Source organism: Sarcophilus harrisii, chromosome 3, assembly GCF_902635505.1.
Source record: "Sarcophilus harrisii chromosome 3, mSarHar1.11, whole genome shotgun sequence".
NCBI lineage: Eukaryota > Metazoa > Chordata > Mammalia > Dasyuromorphia > Dasyuridae > Sarcophilus > Sarcophilus harrisii.
In genome coordinates, this window is record NC_045428.1 from 392817720 (window position 1) to 392836116 (window position 18397).

Genomic DNA, 18397 nt, shown 5'->3' on the forward strand with positions numbered 1-18397 from the left:
TTCTTGCCAAGCAGCACCATAAAATAGCTTGAGTACCTATTCAGTGGAAATTTTCCCATACTCTAGTGCCCAGAGGCAAAGACCACCAAAAAAGGGAGAAATAGAAGCAAATTTAAGTTAAACTGTGCCAGGAACTGTGCTGCCAAGCATATGAAACAAACTCATTTCTTAAATTCTAAGTCTGGAGTTAAGATTTTAACAGCTTGAAGAAGCTGTCTGCTATTAATATATTATTTGGGAAAATATCTTTTTGTCAATGTTGCTACTCTCTTCTTCCTTAACACTGCCCCTCACCTTTTTTCCCCCCTTCCTCCATAGGCAAAACTTGCATTCCAGAAAGATATGATTAAACCTCTGGCGCCTGCTTTCCTCTCCTCTCCTCTGGCGGCTGCAGCAGCTGTCTCATCTGCCCTGTCCCTGCCGCCCCGGCCATCCACATCACTATTCCAGGCTCCAACCATACCACCGGCTCTTCTGAGGGCAGGCCATGGGCCCATCCGAGCCACTCCTACATCGATTCTTTTTGCTCCGTACTAACAATTAAAAATTATAAGGTTGTTGTGGCCAGTAGGAAAGAGAAGAAAAGAAACAAACAAAATAAAAATTAAAAAGGATCAGATCATTGAACCATTTTAATTTTGAAAGACTTCCCTCAGAATCAGTAAAACCTGCTCCACCCTCTACTCCCTCCTCCCCTAAATGCACTCAAGGATGCTCATGGACAGGCAGTCATTTAGCAGTCTGTATCTATTAAGGGTTGGTCCAGCTCTTCTCTTCTTCTCCAACTCTGTTTAAATTCTATGTCTGAGACATTTGGTTTCTGATAATGAATTGGTCAGAAAAGTTTCATCATCCAAATTCTCTGATTATATTTCCATGGGTGTGAGCTAACTGGAAAACAATATGGATTATTTTCCTGTCAGACTTGAAAACTAGGGTCTTCCTCTTGCTTCTGTAAATAAATCTCTGGAATCCAACTGGGCATATTCATGTGGGAAAAAAATAGATTAACAAAAGTGCTTAATTGTGGATAACATCCTATTAATGGATTACAAATGTTTTCTTTCCCGTGTACTGTTGTTGACAGGGATCGTGTACTGTTTTAGACCCAAGTCCTGTTGTACCTTGTGTAGTACTAGAACTGTATCTCCTGTCTGAATTAAGCATTTTAGTTGCTGTGTAAATGTTAGGAAGCAACGCAGCTTTGAGGTATTTTTTTTTATTTTTTTAAAAGAAAAGCAAGATAATGAAGTATTTCTTTTATTTCATATTTTATTTAGAAATATTTTTAAGAAATAGAAAGCCATATAATATAGTTATGATTACTACCTGTTTGGTATTTGTTTAACTTATTTTGTCGCTTCCTCACTAGTTTAAGTTGCTAAGCAATGTACAAACAAAAACAAAAACAAAAAAAATGAGCTTCTTAAATGCACATTATCTCAGCTCATGTGTGTTCTGCAAGAAGACAATGAATCTATGTATTTATACGTAAATAATTTCTCCTCCATTTCTAACCTGTCTTCATTTGTAATGATGCTACATAATTTTGTGGCTCCCTAATGCAATAATGTACAGAATATAAAATATTTATAATTAAACAACTAGTCTTTTCTGTTGATTAAATCTATTGCAGGTTCTGCCTCCTTGTCATCCCCCTTCCCTTTTTTAAGTTGATATCAGTATGAGTGAGCTACTTGTGATATCAGGGGTGACAGGTATAATAAAAGCAACAAAATAGAATTAACTCTTTTAGATCATCTGTATCTGCAATCTGTAAATGGTAAAATGTCTGTGTATTTTTTTAAATGTATCTTTGCAATAAAACAGTATGGAAAAAATAAAATTAGTGTTGTTTGGCATTTATTCCCTATGCCTCCAACATGCTTCTAACTTTAAATCACCTATCAAAAAGTCTTTAACAGATACAAAGATTGTCTCTTCTCACTGAGCATTTATTTTGCCTTTTTTGGGGGGTCACATATTAATCTGTGAGCTTCTTGGCTTCCCCTTGAACTAAGTCTTTATTGCTATGCACTATACCCCAAGGAAGTCAAGGGGATGAAGAAGGTTGGAAAAGAGACAAGTGTTTCTCCCTATCATAACTCTTGACTACAATCAGTTTGAAAAGAGAAATAAAAAGGGGATAAGATAACTTAGTTGCATTAGGTAGTACAGTTAGAGTAATGGGCCTGTAGTGAAAGGCTAATCTTTATGAGTTCAAATACAGCCTCAGGCATTTATTTTGGGGCAAGCCACCTAATTCTGTATGTCTAACTTCTTCCTTCTGTAAAATGGACTGAAGAAGGAAATTGCAAACCATTTCAAGAAAAACCCAAATGAGATCTCCAAGAGTCAGGCACAATTGAAAAAACTGAACAGCAAAGATAATTTAAGGCAAGTTACTTTAAAGACAGCTCAGATACATTAAGAAGGACTCCCTTTACAAATAAGAACATTAAACTGCAATTGTATGGGCTCTGTGATTTTCAAAGTTCAGTTGACATTATCTCATGTAATTATCACAATAGTCCAATGAAGAAACCAGCCCAAACATTAAGTTCTTCAGTTTCACTGGTGAAGAAAACTAGAAAAGAAAGATTAAGTGACTTAGAGCACAAGTCCAGAGCTCAGGTCCTCTGATTTTTAGTTCAATACCTTTTACTATTTCCTACTAGTACTAGTAAACTAGTAAACTAACATTTACTATGTTATGCTGTGCAGTTTGTCCTGGCAATTTGAGAGTCTAATTAGGTTTCTGCCTAGCCTTCGGTATTTGAAATTATCTATTACTTATTTGATCAATAAGCACTACAGACTGCATACTACATTCTCTCCATTAGTCTGTGGTTGCATAGTCAGATGCTGTATTATGAAGATCTTTCTAGGACAGACTCATACGTCAGCTTCACCATGTGGTTGAACTGAGAAGGTTTTCCTAGCCTCCAAGGACAATTGTATTTCTCTTGATCTTTCATCATCCCACCTAGCATTAAAACAACTCATTGTACTGCACCCCTTCTACCTGAAAAATGTCCTGAGACTATAGTCAAACAGATTGATGAAGCTTTATATTTGCTTTTCTAATTTATAGCATCCTGATTTTTAAAAAAAACACACTTCAGGAAGCAAGTACAAAAGGATAGCTATTAATTAAGATACCTACAACAGAAGCAGTAACCATTGTCTTATAATAATCAATAGAATACTTATTAGAAAAAACACTTTGTAGTATGTTTCATAGGACTAGGATAAACAGAGTAATCTGAATAAGAACTGTCAGATTAGTTTACAAAAAAGATCTCTAGATAATTTCTTTGAGCCAAGGGTCAGTAAGTATTATTTTCTTTCTCTTCTGTATTTAACCCTCTCTCCCTCTCTTCTTTACTTAGGGCTATTGCAATAGATTAAAAAAATTAGGGGAAAAAAGAGAAGAAAATTAATGATGTAGAGGAATGTGTATTTTACATGGAAAACAATACTAAGAGATATTGGGCAAAAAAAATAATTACCAAACTAAATATTATGGAATACATCAATCACTACAAAACATTTCCTGAATATGTATTTCTGTGTCATCTGAGGAGCTCTCATTGGAAGTGTCATGATTTGGCTCTGTAATCAGGGTTTGTCTTCAAATCCTGCTCTTGATGCTTACTATCTGTTTGACTTCAGACAAACCCTTAGACCTAAATTTTTTAACTATAGAATGTACAGGCTGGATTAAGTATCTCTGAAGTCCCTATCAGCACTATATAGATGATTCTATAATTCTCAAATGTGAAAATGAGAATAACAAAATTGCATTTTCCCCTAGCATCCTTGAGCCTGCAAAAGAAAAACAAGCTCCAGTTAAAATAATAATAACTGATATTTATAAAACCTATAGGGCATGTGAACTGCATTCTCTGTGAATGTCTCTCTTTCCCTGATTGTAACTGTTTGTGTGTGTTTGTTTGTCTGTTGAAAGAGAGAGAGAGAGAGAGAGAGAGAGAGAGAGAGAGAGAGAGAGAGAGAGAGAGAGAGAGAGAGAGAGAGAGAGAGAGAGAGAGAGAGAGAGAGAGAGAGAGAGAGAGAGAGACAGAATCTTATTATCTAATTTAATCCTTACCACTGCCCTGTGAGGATGGTACTAAAGACACTTTTATGATAGAGAAGGAAACATCTTTGGAAAATTTTACTGGGGAAAAAAGTAATCTTAATGAGATTCAACCTAGGAAGATAAGAATTTTTATTTATTTTTTATTGCTTATTTTAATAATATTTTATTTTTTCAAACACATGCAAAGATAATTTTCAACATTCACTTTTGCAAAACCTTATATTCCAAAATTTTCTTCTCTCTTCCCCCTTCCCTCTCTCCAAGACAGCAAGCAATCTGATATAGGTTAAATATGTGCAATTTTTCTAAACATATTTCCATATTCACCGTGCTGTGTAAGAAAAATCATATCAAAAGAGAGAAGATGCAAGAAAGAAAAAGCAAGCAAATAACTACAAAAAGATGAAAATACTATGCTTCGATTTACATTCAGTCTCCATAGTTCTCTCTCTGGATGCAGATGGGTCTTTGCATCACAAGTCTATTGGAATTGCTTTGAATCATCATATTGTTGAAAATAAGCAAGTCCATCACTGTTGATCCTCACATCATCTTGTTACTGTGCACAATGTTCTCTTGGTTCTATTCATTTCATTCAGCCTCAGTTCATGTAAATCTTTCCAAGCTTTTCTTAAATCAGTCTGCTCATAATTTCTTATAGAACAATAATATTCCATGACATTCATATACCATAACTTATTCAGCCACTCCCCAACTAATGGGCATCCACTCAGTTTTCAGTTCCTTGACACTACAAAAAGGGCTGCCACAAACATTTTTACATATGTGAATCTTTTATCTTTTTTATGATCTTTTTGAGATAGAGACTCAGTAGAGTACTGGATCAAATGATATGCCCAGTTTGATTGTCTTTTGGGCATAGTTAAAGGTAAGAATTCTTAAGACTCCCAGAGTCCCACAAGCCTCATTTATGGAGTCTGAGTGGGAGATTTACTACTGACTGATACCAAAAAGTGATACAACATTAGTTTGGTCATAAACAATTATATTAGTTTTCACATGTAAAATACTTTAAGATAAAAGTAAAGGTAGAATTTAAGCTTTTTAAGAACAAAAAATTACATCATTTTCATCTTTTTATACCCAGCATCAACATAGTTCCTAGCACACATTAAGTGATGAATAAATGTTTGTTGATTACTTTACATATATATCTTATTTGGACTTGATAACAATCCTGTAATATAAGTTCTAGTATTCCTATTTTACAAAAGAGAAAAGTGAGGTTCTAATATATTAGGCAGTTTGCTCCAGATCACACAGCTACCACATGAATGAACTGGGATTTAAACTCAGACCTTCTTGACCTCAAATCTAGCTTTCTGTGCACTGTGCCATAGGGGTTTAGGCACGTACAATGGCTCAGTAATCTTCAAGAGTTTGTACACATGCTCCTTTCTTAAGTAAACACATCTGTCAACAACCCAAATGGTGTAGAATTGCCTCTGTAAAGTGAATGCTGTCCAGACCTAAGAAGCAGCTGTGGACCATTTCTGATAGGTTTATGATTTTGTTAACATGATGGCATTCAATTAATTATGAAGGAGACATGTATGCTATTTGGGAGAAAGTCAACTACTCATGCCAGATGGCTGATTTAGTGTTCTGAGCATCCACTTTATAACACAGAGACTCCCAATACTGTAACTACAAGATCAAATTCCACTGGGTTAGCTCATCTTAGTCTCTTTCCTTCCTACCAGGTAATTAGCTGTGTTGGGGGATTTCATCAGAGACCTGACAATGCAGGCTTTTCTGCAGGTATGGATTTTTTACAGAAGGGAATTGTCTTCATTGTCCTTGACTAAAATGTCTAGAGCCTAACTGAGGGTATTATATATCTGAAAAGAAGCAATATAAGGCTCTTTCATAAATAAACCAAAACATCCCAAACTTTGGCACTGAGACAGAACGCATATGAGAATGAATACTTTTTAGCTAGCAAATAACTCATTTTACAAGATTACCATGTGTAACTTAAACTAAACAAAAAATCCAATGTGGCAGTTCATAGAATCTCACAGTTGGAAAGTCCATAAGTCTGTGGGGGTCATTTATTTCAACTGTTATCTCAGCAAATATTCACTCTTAAATTTAGCAAGTCTCTCTCTCTCTCTCTCTCTCTCTCTCTCTCTCTCTCTCTCTCTTTCTCTCTCTCTCTCTCTCTCTCGTTTGTCTCTGTCTCTGTGTCTGTCTCTGTGTCCCTCTCTGTCTCTATCTCACCCTCACACACAAACATATATGTATATGTGTATGTATATTTATTTATACATAATATAGCTATGATGAAAAGGAATTTTATGCCCTAGCAGAGAGTAACACAATCACAGGATTTGTAAATAAAACAAAAATGAAAGCCTGCTAGTCATTGAACTGAAAGGTAGAAGTTAACTAAGTATTCAATTGGATAAGAACAATAATTAACTAGCATTTACATAGTGCTTTAAAGTTTTTACAAGACTTTATGTATTTTTCTCATGTGACAATGCTCCTAGGCAGCACATTGCTGGGACAACCACATCATTCTGCTCCCTTCAGTTGGTTCTCAGTATCCTTCCCATTCTGATTGCCCTTTATAGATATCCTCTACCATGTCAATATTCTTACAACAGAGAATTTTGATCAGAACATGATACTAGAAATGTGAAAGTAAAATGGAACTATCCCCTTCTACATTCTGTATGATCCCTCTTTTGAAGCAACTTAAAATTGATTTGGAGGCAACTAGGTGGCTCAGTGGAATCAGGAATATTTGAGTTCAAAATTGTCATCAAACACTCACTGGCTTTGTGACCCAGGCAAGTCACTTTAACCCCAATTGCCTCACCAAAAAAAAGAAAGAAAGAAAGAAAAACAAAGGAAGGAAGGAAGAAAGGAAGGAAGGAAGAAAGGAAGAAAGAAAGAAAGAAAGAAAAAAAGAAAGAAAGAAAGAAAGAAGAGAAAGACATGAAAAAAAGAAAAACTAACTATATAGAGTCATAAAGAATCAGAAACACCGAGTGACAAGATTGATTTAGCCTTTTTGACTTTAGTATGGCTCCATTGATTCATTTTAATATTTTTTTCTCTGGCTGTCTTTTTTTTTCTTTTTTAAGTTTTCAATAGATTTTATTTTCCCAAATAGATGTAAATATAGTTTTCAACATTACTTTTTGTAAGACTGTGTCTTCTAAATTTTTCTGCCTCCTTCACTTACCCTCCCCCACCAACACAGCAAACAATCTGATACAGGTGAAGCGTGCAATTTTTTTCAAAAACATTTCCATATTTGTTATGTTGTGCAAGAAAAATCAGACAAAAAGGGGAAAACCAGGAGAGAAAACAAAGAAATAAAAAGGTGAAAACACTGCTTTGTCTGCATTTGGTGTCCATAATTCTCTCTCTAGATGTGAATAGCATTTTCCATCCCAAATCTTTGGGACTGCCATGAATTGTTCAAAAGATCTGGCTGTCTTCTTATCATGTTACTGTACTTTTGCTCCTGCCCTGAGGACTTGGGCTTCTGATTGGTGAAAGTTCACTCCCAGACCCATCATGGAACTGTCCATCTTTCTATCAAGCTGCTATAAAGCTCTATTACAATAATGAGTTCATTTTAAGCCTAGGGAACAAAATAATGATCATAAAGATTTCTTTTGTTTTCTTCTCTTTGGTTTTACGGACTTTATTTCAGATAAAATTGTGGATTTTTAATAATCATTCTGAAATACCAGTTGGGAAAAATTCCTAACACCTGGGCAGAGGTTGGGTTTTCTTTCTCATCTTACATTTACAACTAATTCTTGTTTAACTCTAGTATCTTTGTGGTGGTTAGAACATTCCATTTACTGGAGATATTTGGTTAACAAAACAGAAAACTATATGACTGTGGATAGACAGGCATTGAGAAAAATTGGGAAAAGAGCCAGCCTTTTCTTGAGATTTTCCTCAGCCTGAATCGTCTGTTCCATAGTACCCAGAGAGCCAAGGATTCTCCTCAATATCTCCCTTCTCTATTATAGCTCAGTGGAGCCTTGCTCTCTGCCTACTCCAACTTTTAATGTCCAAACAATCACATATTCATGTATTTATTTATGTACACATTCACATATCAGATGTTTGTTAATGTTATCTGATACAAGGATTTCCCCCATTCAATAGTATTCATTATTTTAGTTTTGTTGATTTTATTATTGCAAAAGCTTTTTTTTAATTCTATGTAAGCAAAAATGTTGTCTATTTTGTCCTTTGGATTTTCTCTATTAGTTGTTTCGTTATGAACATACTGAATATGAAGAGTCTCATTACTAGGTTAGCCACATTGATAAATTTTTCAGCCATGGAACTTCTTGAAAACTCATGTAAATCACTAATGGGTTATGATCTGCTTTGGTGGAGGATGAAATTGCAAATCCCTGATATATTAAAGTAGTAAAAAAGCATTGTTCATAAATGATAGCATATAATGAACTTTAACATTTCTTACATAGTTATTATAGATCCCATGCCACTCAATTGTATTCATTATCATTTAGTTCAGTTCAACTTGATTCCTTCTTATGATAAAAAATAAATAAATAAAGTGGCTTCTGTAAATACCTATTGTTGTACATATAACATATTGTTAATACATATTGTTGTTCTTATTCCATTTCAGTCATGTCTGACTCTTCAAGACCTTATTTAAAGTTTTCTAGGGAAAGATACTGGTATGGTGTGCCATTTAATTTTTCAGTTCATTTTACAAATGACGAAACTGAGGCAAGCACAATAAATGACTTCGCTTCACACAGCTTGTGTCGGAGGCCAAATTTGAACTCAGAAAGTTGAGTGTTTCTGACTCCAGACCGAGGACCTATCACTGCACCATCTAGCTGCCACACATCTTTTCCCAACTCCCACTCCTACTAATGATGAATTAGAATCCCAGAGCTAAGCAAGCTATATATCTTTTTTTCAGTGTTCTAGAGGAATCCCATAGGTGTCAGAAGTGATTATCTAGTGTCATTGACTTGAGCCCCCATTGGTTTGCTCTCCCTCCAGATAATTAGTTAAGAATTATCTAGTTAGTCAGACTTAAATATTCTTTAGAAAATATTCACTAAAGTAATATAATAATAACAGAATGCAAAGCATTTCCCCAAAGGCTTGTGACATAATTTTATTTAAGTACATATGTAGTCAAGGGGAAAACAGGCTCAACTTTAGCCCATTTAGCAAGGGGTAATTCAAAGATTGTGAGAATTTATTTTCTCCTATGTGTAATATATTTAAGAACTTTCCCCTTGAATCTTTTTGCTGGGGTTCTTGGGGAATCATGAGTTCAATCCACCCTTGGTTCCTGATCATTCATGTAGAACTGCCAAGAACTGATTTAGGGACAACATTTAAAACACCAATTGGAAGACTGGAGCCAATATCATCCTAGAGGTACAATATACTAATGAGAACACAATGTTTAGTATATAGTAAATGCTTAATAAATCAACTAAGTGACTTGAAAATGAGAAGGTCTTCTACCTTCCAGATTAAAGCTGGAAAGGTCCATTTCCAGGGAAGAAAGAGGTGAGAAATGTAAAGATGATCAGGATCAAAGCTGAGCCCACCATTTCTCTTCCCCTGACCCAGGCAAATCCTTCTTAGAAAGTTCAGCTGGAACACCATGCTCACTTGCATTTCCAGAACTGTAAACTCCACTCAACCTCAACAAATAAATTGTAGATAATCCCAGGTAAGTGGTCCTCAGCCTATCCTTATGCAACCTCTCTCTCTAATTCAAGTGTTTTTTTTTTCATTTTATCTAAAGTTTTTTAATTGATTGATTGAGAAATGTTAAAGTATCTGAGCTAAAAATGGGGTGAACTGGTTTCAACTTCACTCTTACCCTATCAATTAGGCAGTAACTGAACAAATATTTCCAAGAAGCAACCACTAAGATAATTCCATTCAAGATAATGAACCACCAATTATAAATGAAACAAGACCTAAAATAAAGAGACATATGCTTGCCAAAAGTCTTTTCACCATCATAAATAATTTCTTGCATACACTACTCATGGGAAAGGGATTCCATACTGATGATAAGATCCTCCAAAAGCTATTGTCTGTGGATGCTTTTTAAAATTACATCAAAGAATAGAACATTACAAAGCTTCATTAATGAGACCCACAATTACTTTAAAAAGAAAGACAACAATCCATATAGAAAGAACTAAGCTGATGAAAAATGTCTGCTGCCCAAACTATGACTTAGGAGATCTGTCCATTGAATTAGGGACATCATGTATCTGGAGGGAGTATGGTATCTGTGACCCTATTCTTTTTAAAAGGCATTGAAAATAGAAGGTGAAATCAGAAAGCTATAGGAAGAAAGAGACTAGGCAATATTGCTTTGGAGAAATTGTGCAGTACTTTTAATGATGTCAAATTGCTCTCTATAATGAGTCGATGTTTTATAATATAAATATTCACCTGTTGACTTTGCATGGTTGCAAATATTAAGATTCCACAATCACTAAATGGACAAAATTGCCTAAGACAAGAAGGCATGGAGTTGCAATCTGCCTTGGTGAATGGAATGTCTACATCATTAAAATCACACATCCATAGAAATACTAAAGGTTTCCACAAATTTAATGGTAGTTTTAAAACAAATTTCAGGAACTGTTCTACTTCTAATGACTTCAAGTAGGCTTGATAATCCTCACTGAATACCTAGAACATGTAGTTCCTAGTTCTTCAGTAGGCCCCTCTATGATTATCTTATATTTATGATGTTTCTGACATTCTGTCAGCAGAGAACACATTTTGTATTTCTATTGACACCAAATGCCAAATCTGGAGGATCTGAATAATTGAACATCTAAACAACTGAATTTTTATAGTCAGATTTTAAAAAGCTGAGTATGTGTCATTAGAAAATATCAGCATTATAAGGATTAAAATATACAAGCCTCTTGCTCTTAGGTGAAAGTACTTTTTTAGATCATTATATTGTAATATACTGAATACAGGACTTAGAAGGAAAAAAAGTGATTTCTGCTGAATCCAGAGGTGTAATTTTAATGTGAGTATTCAGTTTAGGTTAATGGTGGGACAAAATGAGACCCTTACAAGTCCTTGAACTGTTAATGCAAAATATATTTTTCCTTAATACTATGAGAATATGTAACAAGAATAAAATGGCCTTTAGCTTCTCTATACTCAGCTGCCCATCAGGGCAAGGTAATGTTACTTCCATTGGCCTAGGGAGTTACATTCCACATGGCTTTGGTTTTTTATGTTCTTCAATGCCAAGAAAGCTGTACCAGGGAAATCCAGTAGGCCTGCGGCATATCAGTTGGAGAGTAGGGGATGAGAAAGTGAGAAAGGAAGTTGTGACCAATTACTAGATCTCAGGATGCAGCTCTGTCTAGGTAAAGCTTCTCTTTGTTGTAGATGGGAGGAAAGAAGCTGTATCAGAGAAACACTGGCTCTACCAAAAAATAAATAAATTTCCCTTAAAGAGATTGACTGGGCTTTTTCCCTACGTTAAGTGTTTTCTACAACAGAAGTAAGATTTGGCTGTTGTTTGATTATTTTCAAAGCTTGAGTGAGAAAGCATTAAAGCATGAAAAGAATAATATACAATCTTTCCCAGTACATGACACCATTTAGTTCCCACCTTCTTTCCCCACCAGAACCAACTCAAAATGTCAAACTGGAAAGGATGTGCCAATATACAAGTTGTTCGTTCTTCAGAAATAGGCTCCTTTTTGGACTTCACCTTACCTTTATCTATATTGATATTGCATTTGGATGTCAACACATGTTCTGCTTACTTTCTTTTTATATTATTTTTTATTAAAGCTTTTTATTTACAAAACATATGCATGGGTAATTTTTCAACATTGACCCTTGCAGAATTTTCTGTTCCAAATTTTTCTCTCCTTCCCCCCACCCACTCGCCTAGATGGTAAGTAGTTTAATACATGTTAAATATGTCAAAATATATGTTAAATCCAATATATGTATACATATTTATACAGTTATCTTGCTGCACAAGAAAAATTGGATCTAGAGGAAAAAAAACTTTCGACTTAATTTCTACTAACTTTCTACTAAATATAATCACATTGGACTGAATATTAAAAGTAATGTCTGATGACAAACAGAGAACATTTTCATGAAACCTACCAGAGGATGCTGGTATTTTGGATTTTTGATTCTCACCTCTCCAAGACAAGGATCAGTGGTGTACTCTTTGTCATTTATCTGTTCATCTGAGGTACAGGGAAAAGCTCTCCTGAGGTGCAGTATCATTTCAGACAGCTGGCTATAAAGTTCATGAATCCATTAAAACACAAGGCTAGCATTTAACCATAACATTCACAGTGTGCAATATGGTTGTCATTTGGAATCACTATGCTGAATGGTTAAATACGATGATTTGTTTTCAAGGAAGGCACCTGGGACATATGTGCAAGCTCTCAGTCACTTACAGTCAGAAGATAAGGGCTCCCCTGATAATTTAATTCAATAAACATTTATTTAAAAACTTAATATGTGCCAGGTACTGAGTTAGTCACCAGGGATACAGAAAAAAATGAAACAGTTCCTACCCTCAAGAAACTTCTGTTCTATCAAGGAGAGGGAAATATGGACATAAAGTGAATACCTAACACATACAAAATTAAATCAAAATGATGGAGCTGGAGATAGAGAGAAACAGAGAGAGATAGGCAGAGAAACACAGAGACAGAGAGACAGACAGATAGACAAACATAAAGACACACAGAGAGAGGCAGAAAGGAGAGGAAATGGGGGGAAGGAAGGAGGAAAAAAGACAGAATTAGTCAGGTCAACAAAAGCAGAGGCAAAGAGACAGATACAGAGAGAAAGGCATGGAAACAGGAAGAGAAAGACAGAGACAGAAAGAAATAGGGAGATAGAGACAGAGAGACAAAGTCAGAGACCCAGAAACAGGTAGAGAGACAGCAGCCTTGAAGAGACATAGGACTGGCAAGTAGTGAAGAGAAGAAGAGGGAACATTTCCAGGCCTGGAGAAAATCTGTTTAAAGCCATAGAGATGAGTAGCTGTATGAAAAACAACAAATTAACCAATTTGAAAGGAAATAATATAAAAATCAGTCTGGAAAAATGAATTAGAACAAGACTGTGAAGGATTATAAATCAAATAACTAGCTAACATTAAAGGATTAGGATTAAAATAATGTGTTATGGTTTGCAAAATGTTTTACATATGTTATTTCATTTGATCCTTACTGTTATTTTCTCTATTTTCAGATGAGGAAATTGAGATTGAGAAAAGTTAAGTTCCTTATCCAGGGTAATAAATGTTTGAGAAAAAATTTTAATTTAGATCTTCCTCATGCCAAATCCAACATTCTGTCCACTGTGCCATCAAGATACAAATGTATTTTTTCCTAAAGACTGACAACCAATGAAGTATCTTGAACCAGGAAATGATATCAGATCTATGATTAAAAATATTTATTTGGGGGTGAGGAAGTAAAGATGGAGGAGTAGAGGAGGAACTCATGGAGCTCTGTCCCAAACCCCTCCAATTTCTTTTAAATAATGACTCTAATAAAGAAATTCTAGAGCATCAAAATACGCAAAATGAAAAAGTGGAATAATTTTACCATCTAAGATGACTTAGAAGGTCAGCAGTAAAGGTCAGGACACAGCCCCAATGCAGACCACCCTGGCCCCAGGTGTCAGCAAAGCAAGAATGAGCCTTGGGCTTCTGAATCAGAGACAACACTGCTGGTTTCTGGACCTCTCAATTCAGACACCAAAGACAACTTGAAAGGTCAGCAAACAGGAAAAATCTGTCATCAGGATGAGAAGGCTTTGGGAAACCAGCACACCAGGAAGGGGAATTGCAATAGCCCCTTCCAGAGACCTAAGCCTCCAGTCAATCTCTTTACTAGAACTAAGGAAAGACTCGCTTTAGCACACTGGAACTTACAACCAGAGGGAAATGGGGACACTTCTAACAATTCCAGGGCAGATAAGAGTTCTTGTGGTCAGGTCCCTAAAAGGAGCTCTGAAAATAGCTGCACAAAACCCCTGGAGCTTGAGACAATGCACCTCCACCCTGAAAAAGAATCTTCTTTAACAAAGAGTTAAAAGCTGAGGAATAGAGTAAATGAGCAGAAAACAGAAAAAGATTCTGACCATAGAAAATTACTATGGTGACAAGGAAAGTTAAAACATACATTCAAAGAAGATAACAAAGTCAGAGCTCCTATATGTGGTGTTCTCTTCTTTCTTAAAATATATAATGGTTCTCTGTGGGAGCATGTTTCTTGGGGAGGTTTCTGGAGGCAGCCTTAGTTTCAGTTCAAAGTAATAATCACTCCAAATACAGCCAGGAGTTAAAATCCAGTCCTTTATTGTGCCCTTCAAAGTCTTGATCTTCAGCCCCTAGCTTCCTCCAAATGTCTCCAGCCAGCACAAAGATGGAATATGGAATGACTCTGTCTCTGCCTCCAAGAGTGGACTTCTGTGTCTGGCCCTGAGAGCTTCTTGCTTATATGCTATACACTGAGTACACACCAATCATTATATCACTGGGAAACCATTATTTGTTGTAGGATTAAATCAATTCTAAACTAGATTTAAACATTGTCTCCTCAATTCCACTTAGTACCTTGTTTCAAGTTCTGGCCCATAACATCTCCTTGTAGGATCAGATCAATCATACTGAACCATGCTAAATTAGATAATTATTGTCTCTATCAATTCTAATGACTTAACACTTTGTAAGGGTTCCAACACCTATATCCAAAGCCTCCAAGAAAAATAAAAATGGGTCTCAGATCATGGAAGAGCTCAAAATGGATTTTGAAAATCAAGTAAGGGAGATAGACAAAAATTGGGAAGAAAACTGAGGGTAGTTCAAAAGGAAATACAAAAAGCTAATGAGGAGAAGAATGTCTTAAAAAAGCAAATTTGGCCAAGTGGGAAAGGAGGTACAAAAGCTCACTGAAGAAAAGAATTCCTTGAAAATTTTAATTGAGCAAATGGAAGCTAATGAGTATGAGAAATCAAGGTTCAACAAAACAAAATCAAAAGAATGAAAAAAATAGAAAAAATGTGAAATATCTCAGTGTAAAAACAACTGACCTAAAAAAAATCCAGGTGAGATATTTTTAAAATTATTGATCAGCCTGAAAACCATGATCAAAAAATGAGCTTAGACATCTTTCAAGAAATTCTCAAGGAAAACTGTTCTGATATTCTAGAATCAGAGAGTAAAATGGAAATTGAAAGAATCTACCAATCATCTCCTGAGAGAGATCTTAAAACAAAAACTCCCAGGAATATTGAAGTCAAATTCCACAGCTTTAAGGTCAAGGAGAAACTATTCTAAGCATCCAGAAAGAAATAATTCAAATATAATGAAGCCACAGTTAGAATAAAATAAGATTTAGCAGCTTCTATATTAAAGGAGCAGAGGGCTTGGAATATGATATTTCAGAGAGCAATCAAGCTAGAATTATAACCAAGAATCACCTACCTAGTAAAACTGAGTATAATCCTTCAAGAAAAAAAAAGGTGGATATTCAAACTGGAGGGGCTTCAAGTATTCATAATGAAAAGACCAGAGCTGAATAGAAAATGTGATTTTCAAATACAAGACTCAAGGGAAGCATAAGGAGATAATCAGGAAAGGGAAAACATAAGGGACTTAACAAGGTTTATCTGTTTACATTCCTACATGGGAAGATGATACTTGTAACTCATAAGAACTCCATAATAACAGCCATTATTGTGGCTGTTAGAAGAAATATATATAAAGGGAACAAGTATGAGGAATATGCTCAAGATATGAAAGGATAATGTCTAAAAAATAAAATAAAATCAAGAGGTGAGAGAGAAATATACTGGGAGAAAAGGTGAGGGAGAGCTAGAATGATGTAAATTATGTGCCATAGAAGAGTCAAGAAAAAGCTGTTACAATGAAGGATAAGAGGGAAAGGGAAAAGGGAGTGAGTAAACCTTACTCTCATCAGAATTGGCTCAGAGAGGAAATATCACACATACTTAATATGAGTATAGAAATCTATCTTACCCTGCAGAAAATAGGAGGGGAAGGGAATAAGAGAAGTGGAGAGGATGGTAGAAGAGAGAACACATTGGGGGAAAGCCTAGTCAGAAGTAAAGCATTTTGAGGAGGGACAGGGTGAAAGGACAGAGAAAACAGAATAAACAGGGAAATACATTTATAATAGTAACTGGGAAAAGAATTTTGAAGCAATTTTCTCTGATAAAGGTCTCATTTTTAAGCGTATAGAAAACTGGACCAAATTTATTTTTTAAAATATTCCCCAATTAAGAAATTATCAAAAGATATGATCTATGCCCAAAATGTTATAAAAATCATACATATCCTTTGAATTAACATTGCCACTATTAGGCATGGATCCCAAAGAGGTTTTTTTTAAACCACCTATATGTATAAACCCATTATATAAAATATTTAAAGCAACTTTTTTTCTCAGGATATAGAACTGGAAATTGAGGAGATTCTCATCAATTAGGAAATGGCTGAATAAATTGTGGTATGTGATTATGATGGAATAATATTGTTCTAAAGAAATGATGAGCAGGATGTTCTCAGAAAATCCTGAAAAGTCCTCCATGAAGTCAAAAAGTGAAATGTACAAAGTACAAAGTGCAAAATAATAACAATGTTGTGAGATGATCAGCTGTGAATGACTTTGCTGTTCTCAGCAATAAATGATCTAGGATTGATCTGAAGGACTTATGATGAAAAATCCTATTCAACCCAGAGAAAGAATTGTTTGTGTCTGAATACAGACTGGAGCATATTCTTTTATTTTTAGTTTATTTTTCTTGAGGATTTTTTTGGGGTGGGAGATCTTATAACTTCACATGTGCCTGCTTAATGGAAGATGAGGAAGGGGAGGAAGGAAGAGAATCTGGAACTTAAAGTTTTAAAAAGAAATGAAAAAAGTTGTTTTGCATAAAACTGGGGAAAATAAAAATTATTAAATAAAATTTGTATTAATTTGGCAGTTGTGTGTAGAATAAGGATTAACATTTCTTTGCAAAGTGGTAAAGTTATGGACATTTTCTCAAAATTATATTTTTAAATGTACAAAATAAAATGCATAAGAATTACAAAGGAAAACAATTATATTGATATATCATTTTCAACAAAAATTTTAAAAAACAAGTTCACAGATATCAGGTTAACAACTCCTGATGTAGAAAATAAGAAGAGAAGCATTTTTCTTTGTATACAACTAAAAAAATGGAGTAGAATCTCATTTTCTTTACTGAGGAACAGAACAATGCATGGCATAGAATCTCTAAGCTCATTATTATCTCAAGCACCACAATAGGGATAGCTATAGTTGTATGAGCAAAAATTTCTATAGGTTCCAATTGCAGACTTTTTGAAAAATATATGCCCAAATAAACTTTGAGTATCCTGATTCCAACTCTTACTCCCACAAATAAGTGTGCTTCATAAAGCTAGGATGGCTCTATTATCATGATATGAGAGTATACCTTTAGTGTACACCAAGAAGTAATGGGTAATGTTATCCTCACTCCTTATCCCCAGTGGGAAAAGAGGAAAGAAGGAAAGGAGGAAGAAGGAAGGAAAGAAGGAGGGAAGGAAAGTAGGAAGGAAGGAAGGAAGGAAGGAAGGAAGGAAGGAAGGAAGGAAGGAAGGAAGAAGAAATTGAGAAATTCTTCTTAAAAGCTAGCATGTATAAAGCATGTTAAGATTTGCAAAACATTTTTAAAACATCTCATTTGATCCTCACAACAATCCTGGGAGGTGGATGCTATTATTGCCTGTTGGTGTTTTTTCTTTTTATAATATAATATAATATAATGGTTCTCTCTGGGAGAAAGTAGGTTTCTCGAGGAGGTTTTCTGGAGGCAGCCTTAGTTTCAGTTACAAGTAAATAATCACTCAATATCGCAGCCAGCTGGTAAAAGTTCAGATCTTTTATTGTGTCCTTCAATATAGCCCAGTTAGCTCAGAAGCCTATCTCTCTGCTTGGTTCCAAGAGCTCTTGCAGTTTGTCCTTGGCTTCTGCCTCTGCTTTCTTCAGCCTCCAGCTAGCACCAAGTTGGAAGATGCAATGAATCTCTCTTGTCTCGAAGATAGGGCTTGTGGGCTTCCTCCCAGAGTGCTCCTCTCTACCCCCAGTCAATGTTCCAGAGAAATTCTTCTAAGCTCTAAGAGCTTCCTCCATATATATGATCTCCCAAAGGTTAACTCCTCCTTCTGGAGGCAGGGATTAT

The 18397-nt window shown here is 35.3% G+C and overlaps 1 protein-coding gene across 4 annotated transcripts in view; it reads left to right on the forward strand.

The window, feature by feature from the left end:
- Positions 1-1841, forward strand: part of ZNF385B (zinc finger protein 385B) — a 367319-nt gene extending 365478 nt beyond the window's left edge. For all 4 annotated transcript variants that reach the window (XM_031960379.1, XM_031960380.1, XM_031960382.1 and 1 more), the window contains one exon: positions 319-1841. In XM_031960379.1, coding sequence (XP_031816239.1) covers positions 319-537 — 219 coding nt within the window. In that variant the 3' untranslated portion in view covers positions 538-1841. The remainder of the gene's footprint in view (positions 1-318) is intronic.
- The last annotated feature ends 16556 nt before the right edge of the window (positions 1842-18397 follow it).